Source organism: Panthera uncia, chromosome A2 (assembly GCF_023721935.1).
Source record: "Panthera uncia isolate 11264 chromosome A2, Puncia_PCG_1.0, whole genome shotgun sequence".
NCBI classification, from domain to species: domain Eukaryota; kingdom Metazoa; phylum Chordata; class Mammalia; order Carnivora; family Felidae; genus Panthera; species Panthera uncia.
The window spans coordinates 120806985-120828833 of record NC_064816.1 but is presented as its reverse complement, the minus strand read 5'-3'; the positions used below and the strand labels follow the sequence as shown (position 1 = coordinate 120828833).

General features: G+C 38.5%; 1 protein-coding gene across 1 annotated transcript in view; it reads left to right on the top strand.

The window, feature by feature from the left end:
* TBX20 (T-box transcription factor 20) overlaps nucleotides 1-21849 on the top strand; it is a 59350-nt gene that overhangs the window by 21982 nt on the left and 15519 nt on the right. Inside the window, exon 6 of the mRNA XM_049641690.1 lies at nucleotides 1633-1709. Coding sequence (XP_049497647.1) covers nucleotides 1633-1709 — 77 coding nt within the window. The remainder of the gene's footprint in view (nucleotides 1-1632; nucleotides 1710-21849) is intronic.

Below are 21849 nucleotides of genomic sequence, written 5' to 3'. Positions count from 1 at the left end.
AGTGTGAAAAGGCTAAAAATGAACATTTGTGAGATATTGTCGAGTACTCTTAAGACTTAATAGTATCCAATGATCAATCTTATATCCTGCCAGTGTTCACGGCAGAGCAGTGCAGTCTCTGAATAGGATAGTGCAGGAAGTTCTAGTTTACGTGAGGCAAACAGCTTCTTTGCAGCTTGTACATTGGTTAGTTCATACTTAGAAAACTCAAAATGGAAACAAATGCCTTTCTTTTGTAATGAAAAAAAGCAATTCTTTAGGTGTTATTTATTTATTTATTTATTTTTAATTTTTTTTTTTTAACGTTTATTTATTTTTGAGACAGAGAGAGACAGAGCATAAATGGGGGAGGGGCAGAGAGAGAGGGAGACACAGAATCGGAAGCAGGCTCCAGGCTCTGAGCCATCAGCCCAGAGCCCGACACGGGGCTCGAACTCACGGACCGTGAGATCGTGACCTGAGCTGAAGTCGGACGCTTAACCGACTGAGCCACCCAGGCACCCCTAGGTGTTATTTAAAATGAACAGCGGATACACTCTGATCAGAGGAATAGTTGCATTTTGGCATAAGAGTATTTCAGGTTATTTTGATTGTTGTTTAGTGCTTACGAGGAGGATGTGCCTCAATTGTAACTTTTTCTTCAGGTTAAGACTGTTTTGTGCATTTCTCTCTAAAGATTTACATGGGTTCTTGTTTTGATACCAATGGCCTATGACTCTGTTTAAAGGTGTCTGTGGTTCTAATTCAGATATCTATTAGCCGTGTCCTGGTCCTCCTGGGTTCTTTTCGGCTCTAATCATGAATTTTACAAGTCAGGTATCTTTTAATCGGTGTTTCTTTTATTTTTTTGCTTCTTAACCTGATGTCTATTTCTTTGGATGGACAGTACATACGATTTAATGGATCTTTTTACATTAATATTAATACTGTGGGAATTATGACTAGGACATCGTAGGTACTCAGGACTTCAGACTATGATTCTTATTAGGGAATTTTTTTTTTTTTTCCCTGTGTAAGCACGGAGTCTATAAATAGCATTGTACGGGAGGATAACAAAAGACTGATTCTAATTTGGTCAGATGGAAAGGGGAGCAGGGGTAAATTATACTCTGAAAGCTTTATATCATGTATTTATGTCATGGATTTCAATCTAGTATTGAACATGAAGCTATTATTGGCCATTTTATCTTTGCATCCATTGTGGTATATGTATGTGCCTATAGGATTCACAAATGATGCTGCCAACTCAGCATGAGGCAACACTCTTGTTTCTATTCCCCATCACCCACCAGTGCTGGCCTAGACAGCTCCCTCACTCCCTGCCCTCTTCAATACTTCACAGAGCAGCCACAGTGTTCACAAAGCTCCACCCCCACCATTTGTCTCTATACGTTGACCTTCAGCCTGTTCTCCAGGACCAGCTGGTCTCCAAGTCCCTCCTCTCTGAGGCCTTCCCTGATCAGCTGTCCCACTCGGCTGTGATCCATCCCTCCTGCGAACTTCTCTGTCACTTTCCACCCTTCCCACGGTCCTGAGAGACGTTAAGTTTTCTTGGGGTGGCATGGAAAATGAACAAAACAAACTCAAACCTCGGAAATGATACTGTCTTGTTGCCCATTCATTCCTTTCCAGATAACCAAGCTGAAAATAGATAGCAACCCTTTTGCCAAAGGATTCCGGGACTCCTCCAGGCTCACTGACATTGAGAGGTAATGAGAATTTTCTGTTTACTTTTTTGTCCAGATAAGATAAAAAAAAAAAAAGAGCGAGTTTGTAGGAACACACTCCTTTCAATGCCAAAGAACCATAACCTTGCTGTAGATAGTCTCCGATTCGCCACCCCACTTCCCCTTCCACCTATAAACCCTTAGATATGCAGCTGCTTAAGCTTTGACAGCTGCTATGTCTGCGTCTGCTCTGTGCTATTTCCAAGGAAGTGTTTTTTTTGGTTGGGACATTTACTCAACTGTAAAAAATAGGGTTTCTTCGTTATCAATGACTCAATCCTTTTGATGATACTAAGCTTCATGTCTCGAGTGGCAATCTGTAGAGAAATGGAATTTTGATAGCCTTTGCCTTCTGAAGTGGACATATTTGCTAGCATGAAGAATATGAGTAGTTTGGAATGTCGAAGCAAGGAGATCTAATTTAACTCAAGGCACATATTTTACCTATGGTGTAGACTGAGTCTATGTTGTAGGAGAGACATCAGATCTCAGGACCTTTAAGGAGACAAGTGACAATCGTGTGCCTGGAACTTCACTTTTTACTTAATTGAAATGGTTCACACATTGCGAGGCCATCTAGGTGATGAGTAATGACTATAATGAGATCCATAGCTTGCCCATAGGAATGTCAAAAAAAATGTGTTTTTTATAGGGAGAAGATTTTTCAACCTGATTATTTGTAACTCTTACACCTACTATGTAACTTTCTGTACTTCTTTTTTTTTTGTATGAGAACATTTAAGTTCTCCTCTCTTTGCAGATTTCAATTATACAAAAAGTGTTATCAACTCTAGTCACCATGTTACACGTTAGATCTTTAGACCTTTTTTATCTTCTGAACTTATTCTTTCATGTGGTCTGAAGTCTTTGACAGGTGGTGTACCCTCACCACCAGCCTTTAGGTTTAATTTACCTCCAAATCTTTGTGCGATTTCCCTACTAACTGCTACACGTTTCTGTCACACCCCGTGTTACCTACCACATGGTCACGTCTCCTGACCTCCGCACTTCTTTCCAACCTGTCCTGGCAATTGCAGATGAAGAACTAATTACACATTTTAACAAGATCTTTCTGATCCTTCCCTCAGCCTTCCCGAGTGGCAGAGCATGGGGGGTGGGTGGTTTTGAGTTGGAGAAACAGATATAGAGACTCAGTGGGGAGGTGGAGAAGCCAGCAGGATAGGCTGAAAGTGGGGCAGGTGCTATGGGATTTGAGTAAAAGAGAGACATTAAGTGGTTGGGGAGCTTGACAAGTGGCTGTGGGTGCTGAGATCAGGGAAAGAAAATTGAGCTTGTGGTTGAAAATCCATTGCATGGGCGCCTGGGTGGCTCAGTCAGTTAAGCGTCCGACTTCGTCTCAGGTCATGATCTCGCGGTCCGTGAGTTCAAGCCCCTCGTTGGGCTCTGCGCTGACAGCTCAGAGCCTGGAGCCTGCTTCGGATTCTGTGTCTCCCTCTCTCTCTGCCCCTCCCCCACTCATGCTCGCTCTCTCTCTCTCTCTCTCTCCCTGTCAAAAATAAATAAACATTAAAAAAAATTTTTTTTAAAGAAAAGAAAAGAAAATCCATTGCAAACTGCAGAGAGACTCCAAGTGGGTAGCTCTCTAATTAGGTGGGACAAAGGCAAGCAGATAGGCCTTGAGACTGAAGTCAGTGAGAATGTAGCATCAGCAGTGTGGGTGACAAATGAATCCATTTGCAAAGGCTGCTCTCATTCAAGCGTGACCTTTTTCATTTGTTTCTGGAACGCCAGAGGCACTGATGCAAAGGAGATGTGTACAGGTGGAATCATAAGTGAACTTGTCTGTTTAAGTCAGGTAGCAGGTAAGAATGAAGACAGTGGCTCAGTGGGGCCGTAGTGGTGTGTTTTTGTAGTGTGTGCCCTATCTTCTGTCTCAAATCAAGGGATGGGTATAATATACTGGGTGACAAACTCATCAGTTAGACTCCCAGCTCTGCCTTTTACTGGCACAGTGATCCTGGAGAAGTCTCCTAGCCTCTGAGTCTGTTTCCTATGGGAACAATAACCCTGCTCACTTCAGAGGTTTGTTATGAGAATCAAGTAAGATAACATTTATGAAATACCTTATAAATATAAAAATATGAAATAATTATATTGTTATTTTTTTGCCCCATCTAAGTGTACTTTAGTAGTCTTAATAAACTACTCCTAGAGTAAAAATAGCCTCTTAGTTGCACGTGCACTCACGAGATGTGAGTCCCCAGACTGACTGCCCTTTAGAACAGCAGATTTAATAATACATGCAGGCACATTTTCCACTTATTGAATAAGCATCCTGATGTGGGGAGCAGTCACATGAACGTGAAGCTGAGTAGCTTTCAATGGTCTGAGAGCAAAAAGAGCATCTTCTGTGACCAGCTGAAAGTTTGCAAGATGACCTAACTAGTGTGAAATTGGCCAAGGTTTTGGATTTCATTTCCAGGTATTTAAGTCTGAATTTTCCCTAAACAGCCTTTGGGGATGGGTCAAATCAGATCAATTGATCTTTAGAGACCTAAAGAAATTAAATTAGTCTGGAGTCAGTTACTGCACTAAACCATCTAATAATTGAATTGCTCCTTGTAACTGATTGAAAACAGCCCTATCTGTAACAATAGAGGAGACTTTCTTTATAAGAGATCTGAGAGAAAAACACATCTTTTTATGACATGATGACAGAAATTGCACTTTTCTAACCTAATCGAATATGATGTTATAAATATGTGATCTTAATTATTTTAAGTTTCCTGTTCTAGATTTACAACTACTATATGGGACACCCAAACAAAAACGCCTTTGGGACTGGATCTGTTTGCTATATACCTCTATTATAATATTATTTCTTCTACAGTTGCATATGCTTTTGGGATACTGTATAAGGCATTACGGTTTTCTTGCTCTCAATTTTACTAGGTTCCGGTCAGATACTTGAATGTCTAACATGCTTCACATGTAGCATTACTCCTCAGTGACAGCATCTCCCTCATTTCTAAAAGGAAACCCACCTCTTTAGCAAAAGTAGAAAGTATTTTCATTGGATACTTTGCACAGCTTAGAAGCAAACCAAAGCCCAAAGGGATTTCTTATTTTTTTATTTTTTTTAATGTGTATTTATTTTTGAGAGAGAGAGAGAGACTGAGCGTGAGCAGGAGAGGAGCAGAGAGAGAGGGAGACACAGAATCCAAAGCCTGGAGCCTCTGAGCTGTCAGCATAGAGCTTGACGTGGGGCTCGAACTCATAAGCCGTGAGATCATGACCTGAGTAGAAGTTGGATACTTAACCAACTGAGCCACCCAGGTGCCCTAGGGATTTCTTCATATAACCACATTCATAGTTATTTAGCTCAGGGAAAGAAATACCTGCTGGTCTGTCAGATAATAATAAACAATCTGTCAAGCTGATGTTTTCTTTGGGGGGGGGGACACTTTGTATAGTAAGTGAAAGCACAGTGTTACCTCTGAGAAAGGAGAAATAACTGGGAGGGTTACTAAATGATTTCTTCAAAATTAAGTTTCTTTTATTAGTTTTTTTTTTTCAAAGAGAGTTCATGCTCATTGCAGAAAAATACTAACAAGAAAAAAAAGCATAAATATGTAACAGATCCCATTCACTCAGTGGTAATACTGCTAACAAAAATTTATATATTCTTCCAGGTACTTTCCTATGCATATACTTCCTTTAAAGTTTACATACATACTGTTTTTAATCATTTCCCCTTAATATCAGTAGATGTTTGTCTGTAGTATACTTTTCAATAGCTGCCTAATTTTCCACTGTGTGTGATCATTTATTTGACCAATTGTATATATTAGTTATTTACATTTCCCACTTTCTATTATTATAAACAGGGCCAGGAGGAAAATACATATCTTTACCCATATCCTTCATTATTATCATATGATAAATCCTAACAAATGAAAATACTGGGTCTAAGTTTTAATCATATTTTTTAATTGTTAAAAATTTGGGAAAAACCTAAATATTCAATAGTAGAAACATGGTTTAATGAATGTTTATAGTCATGCAATGGAAAACCTTTTAAAAATTGTGGTAACATTGCAACCTAAAGTTTGCCATTTTAATCATTTTTGAGTATAGAATTCAGTGGCATTACGTATATTCACAGTGTTGTGCAACCATCACCATTATACATTTCTAGAATGTTTCCATCATCCCAATCAGAAAGTCTGTATTCATTCACTACTAGCTCCCCATTGGTCCTCCCTCAGCCCCTGGTAATATCTGTTCTACTTTCTGTCTCTGTGAATTTGCTTAGTCTAGGTACCTCAGAAAAAGGGAAAGATACACATGTTTTTAACGCTTTTCATACATACTGCCAAATTTCCCTCAAGAATGATTGTCCATGTCATGGTCAAGAGTGCCCATTTCTTGTACCTTTGTCAAATATAATCACTGTCTTTTCATCTTTGCCAATTTGATAGGTGAAAATTTGCCCTTTCTTTTGTAAGTTGGCCTGTTTGTCATTAACCCTCTCTTTTTTCTTTTGTATTGTTCATTTTTTCTCTTACTGATCTATGCAAGCTACTTATGTAATAGTATTTTTAGTATTTTATATATAATATTTAGTGTGTATTAGTATTTTTATTGTTTATGTATACTGGACCCATTTTACCAGTTTGAAATTAGCTTTTTAAATGTTTTTGATAGAGTATTTTATCACCAATCTGTTTTTCTTTTACTTTATGATTTCTATTAAGAGGCCCCCTACTTCAGAATTATATAAATATGTAAATGTTCAACTACAGACTTCTGTCACCTTACGGCTTTCTATTTTTTCACTTAAAAAGTCATGCAGTATTTATTTTGGTGTAAGATATAAAATAGACGTGTACTGTACATTTTTTATAAGTGGTTCCAATACATGTATTTACTAACATATTCCTTTCCCACTTATTTATAATTCCTCCTATCATATATTAAATTCTTACCTGTAGTAGTTTTTATAGTCTCTTTATCAAACTTCCAGTATTGCATTGTTTTAATGTTTATAAATTGATAAAATATATAAAAACTGATACTTAGAGGGGCGCCTGGGTGGCTCAGTCGGTTGGGCGGCCGACTTCACTCAGGTCACGATCTCGCAGTCCGTGAGTTCAAGCCCTGCGTCGGGCTCCGTGCTGACGGCTCAGAGCCTATAGCCTGCTTCCGATTCTGTGGCTCCCTCTCTCTCTGCCCCTCCCCCGTTCATGCTCTGTCTCTCTCTATCTCAAAAATAAATAAACGTTAAAAAAAAATTTATAAAAAAAAAAAAAAAGAAACTGATACTTAGATATCTGATATGGCAAACTCCAAACGTTTTTACTTGTTATTTTCAAATTTTCTTGCTATTCTTTGGCATTTATGCTTCCAGTCTTTGGAATCATTTTGTCAGATCTTCCCCAAAAAAAGTCATTGGAAATTTGACCGGGCTTATGTTCCATTTATATAATAAGTTGGAGGAGAAAATTGGTATCTTTACAGTATTGGAACTTCCTTCTGGGCATATGTCATGTTTGTCCTTTTACTAAAATGTCTTTTTATGTTCCTTAGAAGTTTTGAGATTTTCAAGTTTGTAAGTCCCAACCATATTTTCTTAGGCCCCAAATTTTCTTAGGCACATAGCTAAGTCTACTAGAGCTACACTGTCCTATTTCATCAATGGCCCTTGACCATAGATGGCTTGACCATTGATGGTCACCATAGATGACGTCAAGTGAGGACTTGAAATGTGGCTATTCCCATTGAGATGTGCTGTCAGAACAAACAAACAAACAAACCCTATGATGTTGAAGGCTCCTTGAAAAAAGAATGAAAATATCTCAAAAGTTGTTTTAAAATATTGTTATATGTTAAAATAATATTTTGGGGGTGCCTGGGTGGCTCAGTCAGTTAAGCATCTGACTCTTGATTTTGGCTCAGGTCATGATCTCCACAGCTTGTGAGTTCAAGCCCCATGTCGGGCTCCATGCTGATAGCTTGGAGACTGCTTGGGATTTTTTCTCTCTCTCTCTTTCTCTCTCTCTCTTTCTCTCTTCTTCCACTTGTGCTTGTTCACACACTCTCTCCCTCTCTCTCTCTCTCTCTCTCTCTTTCAAAATAAACTTTAAAAAATGATACTTTGGACATATTAAACATATTAAAATTAATTTCACCTATTTTTAATGTGACAACTAGACTATTTAAAATTACATATATGGTTCACACTACCTTTGTACTGGATGGCACTGCACCAGAGAGATTTTTGGGAAGAGAGAGCTTGCTTTTGAAAGTAGAATTTTTAATTAGAATCTACCTAGTATAGTCTGTAAAAAGCTATCGATTCCTATCCGTGTTGGGCATACTGCCGTTTTGATGAAACTTAAAAAAGAGTTTTAATAATTTTTCCTTTTAGTCTCTTGAGTTTTCTACTCAGATTGCTGTATAATTTGCAAAAAAATGATAATTTTATCTTTTTTCTTTCTTATAGCTATGCTTTTAAAAATGTCTTTTCCTTGTTTTACTACACTGACTAAAATTTCCAAGACCCTATTGAAAAGTAATGGTTGTAGTTGGCATTATTCTCTTGTTCTTGACTTGTTTAGCAATGCCTCAAATGTTTGATCATCATATATGGTTTTCATTGGCAGTGGGTTTCAGATGGATATTCTTTATCATGTTGAGGCAATACCTTTCTATGCCTAAATAATTTTTTGTTGTCCTGAATATTAAATGAATTTATATTTAATAATCTTTTAACATCTGAGACAATTTTAATTATTTTCCTACTTAAAAAATTTTTTTTAATGTTCTTATTTATTTTTGAGACAGAGAGAGACAGAGCATGAGCAGGGGAGGGGCAGAGAGAGAGGGAGACACAGAATCTGAAGCAGGCTCCAGGCTCTGAGCTGTCAGCAAAGAGCTCAACGCGGGGCTTGAACTCATGGACTGTGAGATCATGACCTGAGCTGAAGTCGGACGCTTAACCGACTGAGCCACCCAGGCGCCCCTATTTTTCTACTTTTAAATAATAATATGAATAATTATAGTCCTGTTGTCTATGTGGAGCTATCAGTTTATTTCTGGAATAAATCCTGTCTGGATTTTACCTGGTTTTCTTGTAATCCGTTGCTGGATTTAATTTACTCCTATTTTCTTTAAGACATTTTATCAATTTTTGTAACAGAGATTTAACTTTGTTTCTTCTTCCCTTTTCTGTCAGTTTTTGGTATCAGGTTTCTGCTAGTTTGTTCAAATGAATTGAAATATGTTCCTTTTGAGTCGGGATCAGTTTAAAAATGCAAGGAAGTTTTACAGTCTTCCCCATAAATTCATCTGGGTGAAGTACTCTTACGGGGAAGACTTGTTTAACTAGTTAAGTTCCATAGTTTATCAGAAATATATATTAATTTCTATCCCATTTAATGCTTTTTGTCTTGGATTCTACTTTGCCTATTCTTACATTGCTGTACTTTTTAAGTTTTTGCTTTCTTTTATTTGCCTTTTAGTTTTTAAAAATCTTTGTCACTATAGCAATATACTCCCTCTCTCTTGCATCATCAAGTATCCTGACATTTGACAATCATCTCTAGATCCCATTTGTCTCTTGAATTACTGATGTTTTCAATTTCCTGCTCCTTATAATAAAGCTCCTTACGAGTTGTGTCTATTCTCTTCCCTTTGTCTTTCCTACCCTGCCTTTCAGGCTTTCCCCCTCTTCTCCACCAGTCCGCCCTTGTCCAGGTCACTGGTGACCTCTCCATCGCTAAATCCAATGGACAGTCTCAGTCATCGTCTTCCTTGTCCTGTCAGTCAGGTTTGACACTTGTTCATTCTCTCCTACTTTCCTCTTGGCTTCTAAGACCTCTCTTCTGGTTTTTATTCTACTCCATTGGCCATTCTTTCTCCACCCCCCGGTTGGTTCTTCCTCTTGTCCTCCATCTTTAGACAGTGATGTGTTCCAGGCCTTCATCCTGGGACCTCTCTTTCTCAATCTGCACTTCTTTCCTGGGTAAATTGACCTGGTTTAATGATATTATATGCTGATCACTATTAAATGTACATCTCTGGTTCTGTCCTCTCAGATTCAAAGATCTGACTGGCTATTTCTTTTACTCTTCCCTCTCCCCATAAAGGGCTTCTCAGATTTGACACATCTGAGACAGGATGCCCAGTCATTGTCTCCCACACCTGCTCTTCCCTTACCCTTCCCATCTCAGCTGTGGGCAACCACATCCTTCCACGGCTCTGGCCAAAAGGCTGGCAGTCATCCTTGGCTCCTCTTTTTCTTTCTCTTCCCACATCCAAACAGTCAGCTAATCTTTCAAACTATGTCCGGAGGAGTCCAACTGCTTCCTTACCATCTCCATTGCTACCACCCTTATCTGAGACACTGTCATCTCTTTACTAGATTATTACACTAATTTTCTCATTGATCTTTCTACCTCTACTCTTATTGCCCTTAGGTCAGTTTCTAGTACACCAGTCAGAATGGTGTACTTTCACTGTCGAGGAAAGGGAATTGGACCATATCACTCTTGCTCAGAGCTCTCCAGTGACTCACTTCTCATTGATAGTAAAATCCCAGTCCAGACATGGCTTGAGAAGTCTTACGGAATCTGGCCCCGACCTTCTCAGTTCTGTCTCTGAATTCATGTACCTTCCTCTTGGTCACTTTTCTCTAAGCATGCCCAGGCCTCCGCCTGGAATGTGCTGCCCCCAAATCTGAATGGGTCTGAGGCTTTGTCTTTTGTTTCCTACTATATCCCTAGGTCCTAGAACAGTGGCCGGTACATAGTATATACTCACATATATGTTGAGTAAATAATGATGTTGTCTTTTAAAAAATAACAAGAGTATCTGTATTTTTTAAAAAATTTTGTCTGAAGGTCTTTGTGTTTTAATAGAAAAATGTAATCCCTCTTCAGTATCGTAATAATGGATATGTTTGATTAATTTGATATGTTTGATATTTCTGCTCACTGTTTAATTTGGCTATTTGCTTTACATTTGATTTTCTCTTCTTTTGTTATATTTATCACCTTACCCCCACCCACCCCTTTTATTATAGCTGAACTTCCACAGTCAGGCAGTGGGCTATATACTTTACACACTTGATTTTAGTCACTCGTCAAAATAAGCCTGTAATAAAGAACCATTATCATCCCTATTTGGTAGATGAGATAGCAGAAGTTTGGAGAGATCGGTACTTTCTTCACACAATTTGTGAGTTGAGCTTCGCACCCACCATAGTTTCTATGAAACCAAAGTCTTTGCTCTAGTGTTAACTGTATTTCTTTTTAATAATTATGCTTTCAAATTCTAAAAGACATAATTGTAAAATTGACATTTCTGTTATTGTCAGAAGCTATATACTTTCTTTTCTTGTAAAATAGGAGATATTTAGTATATGATTTTTCTTTGTGCTACCCCTCCCCCTCCATCCATAATTGTGGTTTACATGATCTGGGATATTTTTTTAATGTTTTATTTATTTTTGAGAGAGAGAGTGTGTGTGCACAAGCGGGGGAGGGACAGAGAGATGAGGACAGAAGATCTGAAGCAAGCTATGCTCTGAGAGCAGCAAGCCTCATGCAGGGCTCAAATTCACAAACTACAAGATCATTACCTAAGCCAAAGTCGGATGCTCAAACAACTGAACTACCCAGGCGCCCCTGATCTGGGGTTTTAAATCCAGATTTTTATTCATGTATCTTCTTTATCTTTTTCAAAAGATTTTTTGTTAAAGATGACAGTACATCAACTATAGTCATTTAAATTGAATTCTAGTCATTTCACTGTTTATTGCTCATTTCTGTAGTCTTTCCAATTATTAGAATCATGTTCTGACTTTATTCCCGGATGTTGGTAAACGTTGAGTGATTGGCTGGGAAAGGATGTGTGCATCCTTTGCTTTATGAGTTCTTATTTATTCCAGAGGATCTGCCAGCATTATGGTAGCAGTCTTTCCCCCCAGACCCTTTCAACTGTCCTTTGCCTTCTGGCTTTTAAATACCGTGGAATAAAGGCTGGTGCCACTGCCTCCCCTTTGTTGGAAACTTACCTTTTTTTCTGTCTGGATAAAATGCTTTTAGAACATTTTCTTTGAAACTCCGAAATTGGCCAGTATTTGTCTGATTGTAGATTTGTAAAAATTAGTGTTTCCTCTATAAATAAACCCTTTAAATTGAAAACTCAGGTCGTTTTTCAGCCCAAGCAGACTGTCTTCTCATTCTTCTTTATCTCCTCTTTTTGCTTCTAAGTGGCCTGCTCTATTCAGACCCTCCAAGACTCCTATTATATGTACATTAGTTACATCTCCCAAATCTGTTCCCTGTTTCTCTTATTAAAATTTTCGTCTCCTTAACTTTTTTACTCTGATGTTGGGAGAATTTCTTATATAAGGTTTCTCATTTGTTTGATTTTGTTTCCTGCAGCATCCAGTGTTCTGTGTTCTGAGTTCTTTTAGGATGTGGTTATTGTTACTTTGACATTCTGAGTATACTTATGCATCCCGATGGTTTCCTTTTTATGCCCGTTAGTGCCTGTTTTGTTAATATGGGGTCTTAAATCTTGCTGAAAATTTGAAAATATATATTAGACACTAAAATATTTCTTCCTGTTTCTTGAAACAAGTCTGTTTCAGAAGAGAGCACTTGTTCTGCTTTTATCTATTTTTTTAAGTTTATTTATTTATTTTGAGAGAGAGAGAACACGAGCATGAGCAGGGGAGGTCAGAGAGAGAGGGTGACAGAGAGAGACAATCCCAAGCAGGCTCTGCACCATCAGCACAGAGCCCGACGCACGGCTCTATCCCATACACCCTGAGATCGTGACCTGTGCTGAAATCAAGAGTCAGATGCTTAACTGACTGAGCCATCCAGGTACCCCTTGTCCTGTTTTTAAAATTAGTTTTCTTCTTTTGAAATGCTGAATGTTTTGTTAATGTCCAATTACTTTTCCCCAGCTCATCTACAGAATGGGATATCTGATTGCTTAGTGTTAGGGAGTTGAGATTAATTTTGAATAAAAGCATGTGGATCTTTGTTAAATCTTTCAGGTACAGACCCAAGAATAGGGTGATAATTTAAATTTTTTATAATTTTTCCACTGTGGAAGTATAATTATTCTGTTCGGGGTATGGAGTTGTGGCAGGTGGATTGGGGGGGGAGGGAATGTAGGAAAGGGAGTTTTCACCGTGCAGTGACTGAGCTACCCTCTCAGTCTGCCTCAGCGGCTAGAAGTTAGCACCTCCTCCAACCATCCCGGCAGAGCAGCCTTGCAACCCTTCCCCAGAGTCAGAGTGAGCAGAGCCAGCCACGGCCATGTGCCCACGGCGTTCAGTGTATCATAACCACCCTGGGTTAGCTGAGAGCCTCGCTCTGGGATTCCTTAGTCCTAGCCTCCAGAGTGCGAGAATCCACTCCTTGTCAGCTGTTCACAGACCTGGCTTTATCATTCATCTCTGCTGCTCCAAGGTGGGGTTTAGGTGAAGCTCTGACGGAGGACTTCCCTTTATTCCCTCCCCAGCTAGCTTGCCAGTGATGACTGACACGCTGCTTGGTGCTTCCCTCACTCCTTTCCTGTTTGTGGCTAAACCGTGCATTTGGCATTCTACCTGATTTCCTGTTTTCTCAGTCATGTCAGTGGGGCAGAGAATTAAATACATAGGCTTATCTCACCTTATTCATTCAGGATGCATACTGAAAGTCTCTATAAAATAAGTTTAAAATCCCCTGGCACTGAATACAACTTGCAAACACAGGAAATTTGGACAGAAGCCCAGAAGGAATCAGGCCTTTTCACTCAGAGCTCAAAGCCACTGTATTAATTTAGACGAGGAAGGAAACTTCAGGAAAGTTGCAAATCTGATATTCTGGGAATTGATGGAAGTTTCATCTGCATCAAGCCACAGAGCAGCCAATGTTTTGGCAGCTTTGCTAAAGAGGCTCATATTTTGTGGACAATTTCTGTGTCTTTCGTGATGACTTACAGTTTCAAAAAGAAAGTGATGTTTGGTCCTAACACAGCTCTCAGCTTGCTTGTAGAGTGTCTGAGGCAGTAAGGTGTTCATTAGAAGCGGTGCAGGGTCAGTGGGGCCTATCTCTCATCAGGTAAGCGGCTTAGAGCAGGGGTTGGCAAACAGCTACCTGCCACCTGTTTGGTACAGGCCGCAAGGTAAGAATGGTTTACCTTTTTCAGTGGTTGAAAAAATTAGAAAAATAATACTTCGTGACATGCAAAAGAATATGAAATTAAGTCTTGTTGTCTATAAATCAAGTTTTACTGGAGGACAATCACATTTTTCTGTTCATGTATTGCATGTGGCTGCTTTCATGCTACAGTGACCGAGCTGGGTATATCTGACAGAGACCATAAAGCATGTGAAGCTTTAAACATTTACTGTTTGGCTTTTTTAGAAAAAGTTTGAGGATTCCCGGCTTAGAGCTTTAAGGGACAGTGGAAATATTAGCAGCGGGGAAAACTCCTACCCAGCAGTTTTATGTCCATAGGATGATGTTTCCTCTCTGTGGGCTGAAATGAAGCAACTCAGAATTTCGCTTTGAGCCTGTTGACAAAACTGGCGAGATCTGATCTCTGCCAACACCTTATCCTTCCTGTCTTTGCGGTGGTGGTTGAGACGTGCTCGCAGGGGCATTTTAGCAGGTGTAGTTCAAGCCAGAAGAAAGATGACAGAGTAGGGTAACCAAGTAACAGCCTGGATATGCATACTTTCTAAGAATTCCTGCAGATTTCAATCACCTATGGTATTGTTACCCATTTTCTAATTTTGTACTTCAGCTATGATGAAGAATTGGAAAATAGGCTGTGATTTTTTTGTCTTTTTCTCTCCAAGCACCAGAAACTTTCAGGGCCTTTAGAGAACAGTATAAAAGGCTTTGGGAAAGCAGGTGTTAGAAAGACTCCTAACACATCCTCATCCAGTTTATTGTTAGGGAATTAGAAAATATTTTTTTGAATATTTTTCAGACTCACATTTTAAAATGGCAAAATGATGTATTTGAAATGTGTAAGAATCAGGTACTCAAACTTCAAATAAGTAAAATGTGAGCCTCCACCTTTCCACTTATGCTTTCAGTTTGAAGGGTGTGTGCACACACATGTGGGCATTAAAGATAAAATCATAGAGCGCCTGGATGGCTGTCGGTTAAGCACCCGACTTCGGCTCAGGTCATGATCTCACAGTTTGTGGGCTTGAGCCCCACATCAGGCTCTGTGCTGACAGTGGGGAGCCTGGAGCCTGCTTCAGATTCTGTGTCTTCCCTCTCTCTCTGCCCCTCCCTCACTCACACTCGGTCTCTCGAAAATGAATGAATGTTAAAAAAAAAAAAAAAGATAAAATCCACCGTGAGTTCAAACAAATACTTTCCATTTAAATTCAGGGTGATACGGCTTTAGTTAACTTCTTTGACCTTACACCTGTATCTTTTCCCTCATGCTGAGAATCCGGTTCTCACTAACGAGGGAAACGATAGACTGTTCTGTCATTACTCATGTGCTTTATCTCACAGTGTGTGGATACACAGCGATCTCCCAATACACATATCACATACCTCCAACAACATGGCACCTAAAAATAGCTAAAATTCTTGTTGTGGTTCTTTGTGTCCTTAGTGTAGATTCTACTCGGGTGTTTGTTTTTAGCTTGTTTGCTTAGTTTCTTTTCCGTATTTTACTACTAGAGTATTTTGAAGTCACTTGGAATCATTCCTCTATGTAGTTATGCTTACTACCCAATGATACACATTTAGGTTCGTTTGTTTTATTGTATTTTCTGGGTTTTTTTTAATTAAAAATGTAATTTTCTTACACGATTACTTAGTAAATGATTTACGTAGTTTCAAGACAGATCTACAGAATGTGGCTTATTCAGAGGTGTCAAGATTCTATCCTATCCTTTCCACCCTATTTCCTTCTACTATAAGTAACCATTAAAAAAAAAAAAGCACTGTTTTTTGTGTTTTTTACTATAAGAAGATACATATTTATATTTTTTCCTCTTTTTCTTTTTTGTTTAAAGTTTATATATTTATTTTGAGAGAGAGAGAGAAAGGGAAGGGCAGAGAGAGAGGGAGAGACAGAATCCCAAGCAGGCTCTGCCCTGTCAGTGCAGAACCTGACCCAGGGCTTGACCTCAGGAACCGTGAGATCATGACCTGAGCCGAAATTAAGAGTCAGACGCTTAACTGACTAAGCCACCCAGGTGCCCTGACTTCCTTCTTTTCTTAAAAATTAACATACTCTACACATTTTCTACCTCTATACTATGTGAGTATAAAATATATATGTGATATACATATTAATACATTGGAGTTCAGTTCAGTTGTATTGCTTTGTTATATTTAAATAGATAAATAAGGCTTTTATGTGAATAATCTTTTACTATGTGGTCTATTTTATTAGCAACCTTTCTTTTTTATAATTTTTTGATAACTATGAAGGTTTGTACTCTTATTTTTGTCTTCCTGTACACTAATATTTTTAAAAAATTCCTAGTCTCCCCTTTCTAATTTTCTCTAGGTCCCCTACTGTAAGCAGTATTGAAATTAACTAGTAACTTATTTTTTCCCCTCATTTTCTCTATTTTTAAGCATTGGAAGTAATATTCCTTTAATCTCAGTTAATAAATAATTAAAACTTTATTCTACTTAGCATCTTCCCTCCCCATTCTCCTCCCATTCTTGAGAATTATACTTGATTTACCTTGTCAGAGTATATATTCATTACACAATGTATTCTTTTTTATTTACTTATTAAAGATTTTTAAAATTTATTTTTATTTTTAAAATTTTTTAAAGTTTATTTATTTTTGAGAGAGAGAGAGAGAACGAGCAGGGGAGGAGCAGAAAGCGAAGGAGACACAGAATCTGAAGTAGGCTCTAGGCCCTGAGCTGTCAGCACAGAGCCCAGTGCAGGGCTTGCACTCACAAACCATGAGATCATGACCTGGGCTGAAGTTAGATGCTTAACCGACTGAGCCACCCAGTCACCCCCGTATTCTTTTTTATGGCTTAACCTTAGTTCTTCAAGTAAATATAGATTTAATGCCCGCTGATACATTTTATATCAGTGTTTCCCAGTCATTTTGATTGTCTGAAGCTCTTTTTTCCCACTAGATTCCTCTAGAAAGGCTCGTGGGGCCAATATTCCTTGTCTTTTGCATGCACATTACAGTGTGTGGCCTTTATTTGTAAAAGTCGGTTTGATTTGGTAGGTAATCCTTGCCTCACATTTCTTTCCTGTCATATCTTAATTATCCTGTTATTGTCTCCTGATATAAAATGTCACTTTCACAGTCTCATGGCCATCTAATATTCCTGTCCATTTAAATGACTTAGTCTTTTTTTCTGGAATGACCAAAAGATTTCCTTCTTTTTCCTTTGTTGTTAATTGTCCTTGATCAAAAGACAGAGGGGCATCCCTACTTCCCAGAAGAGGGTTATCTGGACTTGTGTCCCTGTTTCCTTCACTCATAGATGTTGTTAAGGAACAGAAAGAAGGTGGTATCAGTCCTTTGAAACTTTACTCATTTGCTCCTCTTGTACTTCATGCTTCCTTATCGGGAGTAGTCGTTGGTGTGTAATCCAAGACTCTCCCTACACTGAATTCTTGTAAGCTTCCCGGTGGAATCATTTTTGAATTAAAAGCAGTGCTGATAACTGTAGAGTCGGAGAGGTGGCAATCCGCCGGTGAAGTGAAATGTGAGGACTGCGTCTACATCCTGGGTCCCCTCCAGACAGCTGGCACTCACACCGTTTTGACGGACTCAGTGGTAGAGCGGAATGGATGTCATGCTCCGTACTCTTTCCAGATGTCCGATAGTAGAAGTATTTCTTTAAAAATCCTCTGCTACCTTTGAATTTTGGATGTAATAGTTATCTTTTTCTTGAGGATTGGTCTAGAGCAAGACTAATGCAGTATACTTTTGTGCAATTAGTTCATGTTTCCTCTCTGTCTTCACTTTCCCCTACTTAGGATATCTGCTGGTATGTGGGCTTTCTTCTAAGCATTTGGGCTAGCTTTGGAAAAAAGAAAACTGTGACAGTCAGGGCTCCTGCAGTCAGGCATTTTGGAAGTGGTTACTTCAGCCTAATAGCTGTTACCCAGATAGCCAACAACGTAAGTTCTCATATCACTCTCATATCCTGTCTTTAGAGAACACCAACAGAATAGATTTAGGCAAAGGAGAGAAATATGTATATTGGGAGAACGGGACTATACTAGCTAAGAAAATAAATAGATTAAACTTCAGCTGAGTTGAATAGAGAATTGGTTATGGCTCATAAAGTTTGCTAATTCCCTTAATCTTTCACGAGTACAACTATCCCTGAGTCTTATGGACACTCTTAAAAGGCACACTCCAGAGTGTCTGTAATGAAGTAAAACTGAAACAGAATTTTAATGAAGCCTGCTAAAACAAAACAAATCCAAAAAACCCTCCTTGGATATTGACGGCAACGGCATATCAAGATACTTGCAAATAAACATGCTAAAAATAGTAAATGGCAAAAGCTAATAACAATAGTCTCTGCCCTTTGGATCTGCCCCTGCTCCCAGCGACCTTCACTGTTCCCCTGGGGCCCACTTTCGGTCACAGGAGCCACAGAGCAGGCCAGGGCTTCTGCAGTAGGGGAGGACAGAGGACCTCTGTATCACCTCTGCATAGAGGGACAGGCCCCAGGAATATGACGTTGCTCAGAATGAAGAGACAGAAATCAAAGAGTTAAAAATTGAATTTTATCTCTGAGACTGTTGAACAACATATGATACTCCAATCTTCTATAAATGAAAATGACTTTATTTTTAATTATTGGTATATAGTTCATTCTTTCTTAAACACAGAATAAAACATGAGAAAAATATTTTAAATTGTATTCATACCTGTGTGCCATGACATTTTGCAGTTGAACTTCCAAAAAAAACCACCTTAAACCTAGCTTTCTAGGAAGTATGTATTTTGGGGCTGGAATGATTTGGGGAGCCATCCAATTAATCTGTCATTACACCAACGAAGCGACGAGGGCCCAGAGCCTGCAAGTGATTTGCTCAGGTCACACAGTTAGTTAGTAGAAGATCTGGGGTTAGAACCCAGTGTTCTTTACAACTAATGGACTTTTTCAAAATGGCTGTTTTTAATTTTTCCTTTTTACATATTTAAGGATTCATAAATTGTTAGAGCCATATGAATCTTAGAGATCATCTAATCCAGCCTCCTTGTTCCCTACGACCCCCTCATTTTGTAGAAGGAATCAAAGCCCAGATACAGAGGAATCTGATCACACAGCTTCATAGGAAAGAAACAGTTATATGATTTCACTCATATGTGGAATTTAAGAAACACAACAGATGATCTTAGGGGAAGGGAAGGAAAAAGAAGATAAAAACCGGGAGGCAAACTATAAGAGACTCTTAAATACGGAAAACAAACTGAGGGTTGCTGGGAAGTGGGTGGGGGGATGGGCTAAATTTGTGATGGGCATTAAGGAGAGCTCTTGTTGGGATGAGCACTGGGTGTTATACATAAGTGATGAATCACTGGGTTCTATTCCTGAAGCCAAGACTACACTTGTATGTTAACTAACTTGAATTTAAGACAAACAAAAAAGTCATCTCCAATGAGGAGACTTAGTAGAAGAGCCTGAATGCATAAAAGGAAAGCGATTTTCTTTGGTGACTGGATTAAAGTCTGCTTTCAAATAAAATCTCTTAGTTGAATAAAGTAAAATAATCTGTTGACAACAATCTCAAAAAGGAAGGGATGGGGGTGCCTGGGTGGCTCAGTCGGTTGAGCGTCTGACTTCAGCTCAGGTCATGATCTCACAGCTTGTGAGTTCGAGCCCCGCATCAGGCTCTGTGCTGACAGCTCAGAGCCTGGAGCCTGCTTCAGATTCTGTGTCTCCCTCTCTCTCTGCCCCTAACCCACTCACATTCTGTCTCTGTCTCTCTCAAAAATAAATAAACATTAAAAAATTAAAAAAAAAAGGGATGGCTTTTAACAGAATTAATTTTTTTCAATTTCTAGTTACCACAGAATTCCTCTAACTATCAAGCGGTGTTTCTGTCCTTAAAACGTTAACTCATTTATCCACAGTTTCTAAGAGAAAGCATTTCTTTTATAAAGCAGTGTTAAACCCGTGACTCAGGTAGTTAGAGTCGCAGAGTTATTCACAATTGGCATTTAGCTGTGAATTGTCCTCGTTTTTTACCTGCTTGTGATTTTGTATCTGTGTATGAAGGATATTTGTTCCCTGCCTCACAATTTACTAATGTTTATTTAGAGGCTGAGTGATCTGTACTTTGCTTGAGACCTTTCTTCTAGTTGTCACAGCCGTAAGACTTAGAAACTAAGCATAATAGTTTTGGGGGTTTTTTCATTGGTACAGTTTACTTACTTAAGTTGCTAATGATGATATAAAAACAGAAATGCATATTACCACTGAAAAGAAAAACCAGTAGGATTAAGTGAAATAAATAATCATAAACTGGAGTCTAAAAGCTTTTTAAAAAATTAAAGTTATTTTGTTTTTCCAAAATGGATTGTATTATACATTTCAGTTCTCAAATTAAAATTAACGATTTATAATACATCTTAAATTATATTATGTAAAGTTCTCATTTATTAAGTACTTTGTGGAAGCTACAGATATTGATGATAGATTGTCTTCCAGTAATTTATAACATTATCTGCATAAATCTTTGGGAAAATCTTTGTGACAAGGACTTATTTACAAAGGCTCAGGAAGACGATATAAGCTTGAACAAATTGAGGAGCAAGAACAACTTTAAATATTTTATTTCTTAGAGATTGGAATTGATTTTAGTGGACTTGACATTTTCTCCCTAAACATAGTTTTTTTCCAGGTGTGTATTTAGGAGAGAAAGTTAGAATATAAATTGAAATAATATTTAATTTTCTCCCTGACATGTATAGTGTAGGATGGCTTCAATGAAGCATGGCAAGTTATAGCTACTGGAAGTCCTAACTTCATCTAAAATGATTATGACTCTGTAACCAGCTTTAGGAACACACAATCTTGATACCCAATAATAACAACAAGAATTTATTTTTATCTGTAAACATTTATTGAATTCTTATTATATCCCAGGTACCAATGTAAGTTCTCTATGTGTATTAAATCATTGAATCTTAATAATAACCTTAAGAGCTAGACCATATTAATATTCTCATTTTACAGATGAGGAAACTGAGGTGTGGAGAAGTGAAGTAATTTGCCCACAAGCACACAGCTAGCAAGTGGCAGAGCTAGGATTCAAGCTAAGCAGGTTCCCACCAAGCATACTTGTAACCACCACATTAGGGCAGTGGTTCTCTAGGTATGGTCTCTGGGTCAGCAGCCATAGCCATCTTCTCAGTGTGTCCTCACATGACTGAAAAGCAGAAAGCCACAGAAAGCCCCACCTCCTAATTCTGTCAAATTGGGAGTTAAGATGTCAACAGGTGAATTTTCGGGGGGACACAGACATTCAGTTCATAATACACACTAAAATTTGAGAACCACTGCCTAGATTAAGTATTATTCTCTCTTTGTTCAAGGGCCAGCGGTGCAGTAGTAGAGATAGTCATGCACGCACATGATTGTGATCAATCTAGAAAGTACAGTAAAAGAAGAATATATTAAGTATAGTGGTGGTGCAAAGGAGAATGTGAGGGAAAAAGGAAGGTTTTGCTTTTTGAACCTTGAGAAATTTGCACTCTAGTTTCAGAGGTAGATGATGGGCAGTCAGTTCCAATACTCATAGAGTGCTTTGGTTTTGCTTGTTTGGGGTTTGAACAAACAGTGACTTCAAACAGGTCCAAACATTTTGGCAGGATATCAACATCATCATTGTAGCTACCCTTTATCTTGCCCACCTTCTGGCTATGATAGTGCCTCTCACATGTATATTATTCTTGGGATTGATGGTTACATTATAGTCAAAAGGGATCTTTTAGAGATACCTAAAGTGATAATGTATTTCTCTTACCTAGAAAAATAATTTAATGTTAGATTTTTAGAAAGGCCGGTAATGATACTTCAGTAAAGGTACCCATTTTATTTATCTACTAGATCCAAAGGAAGCCTACTAAAGTTACAGTCTCTTTCTTTAGGCTATAAGAGAACTG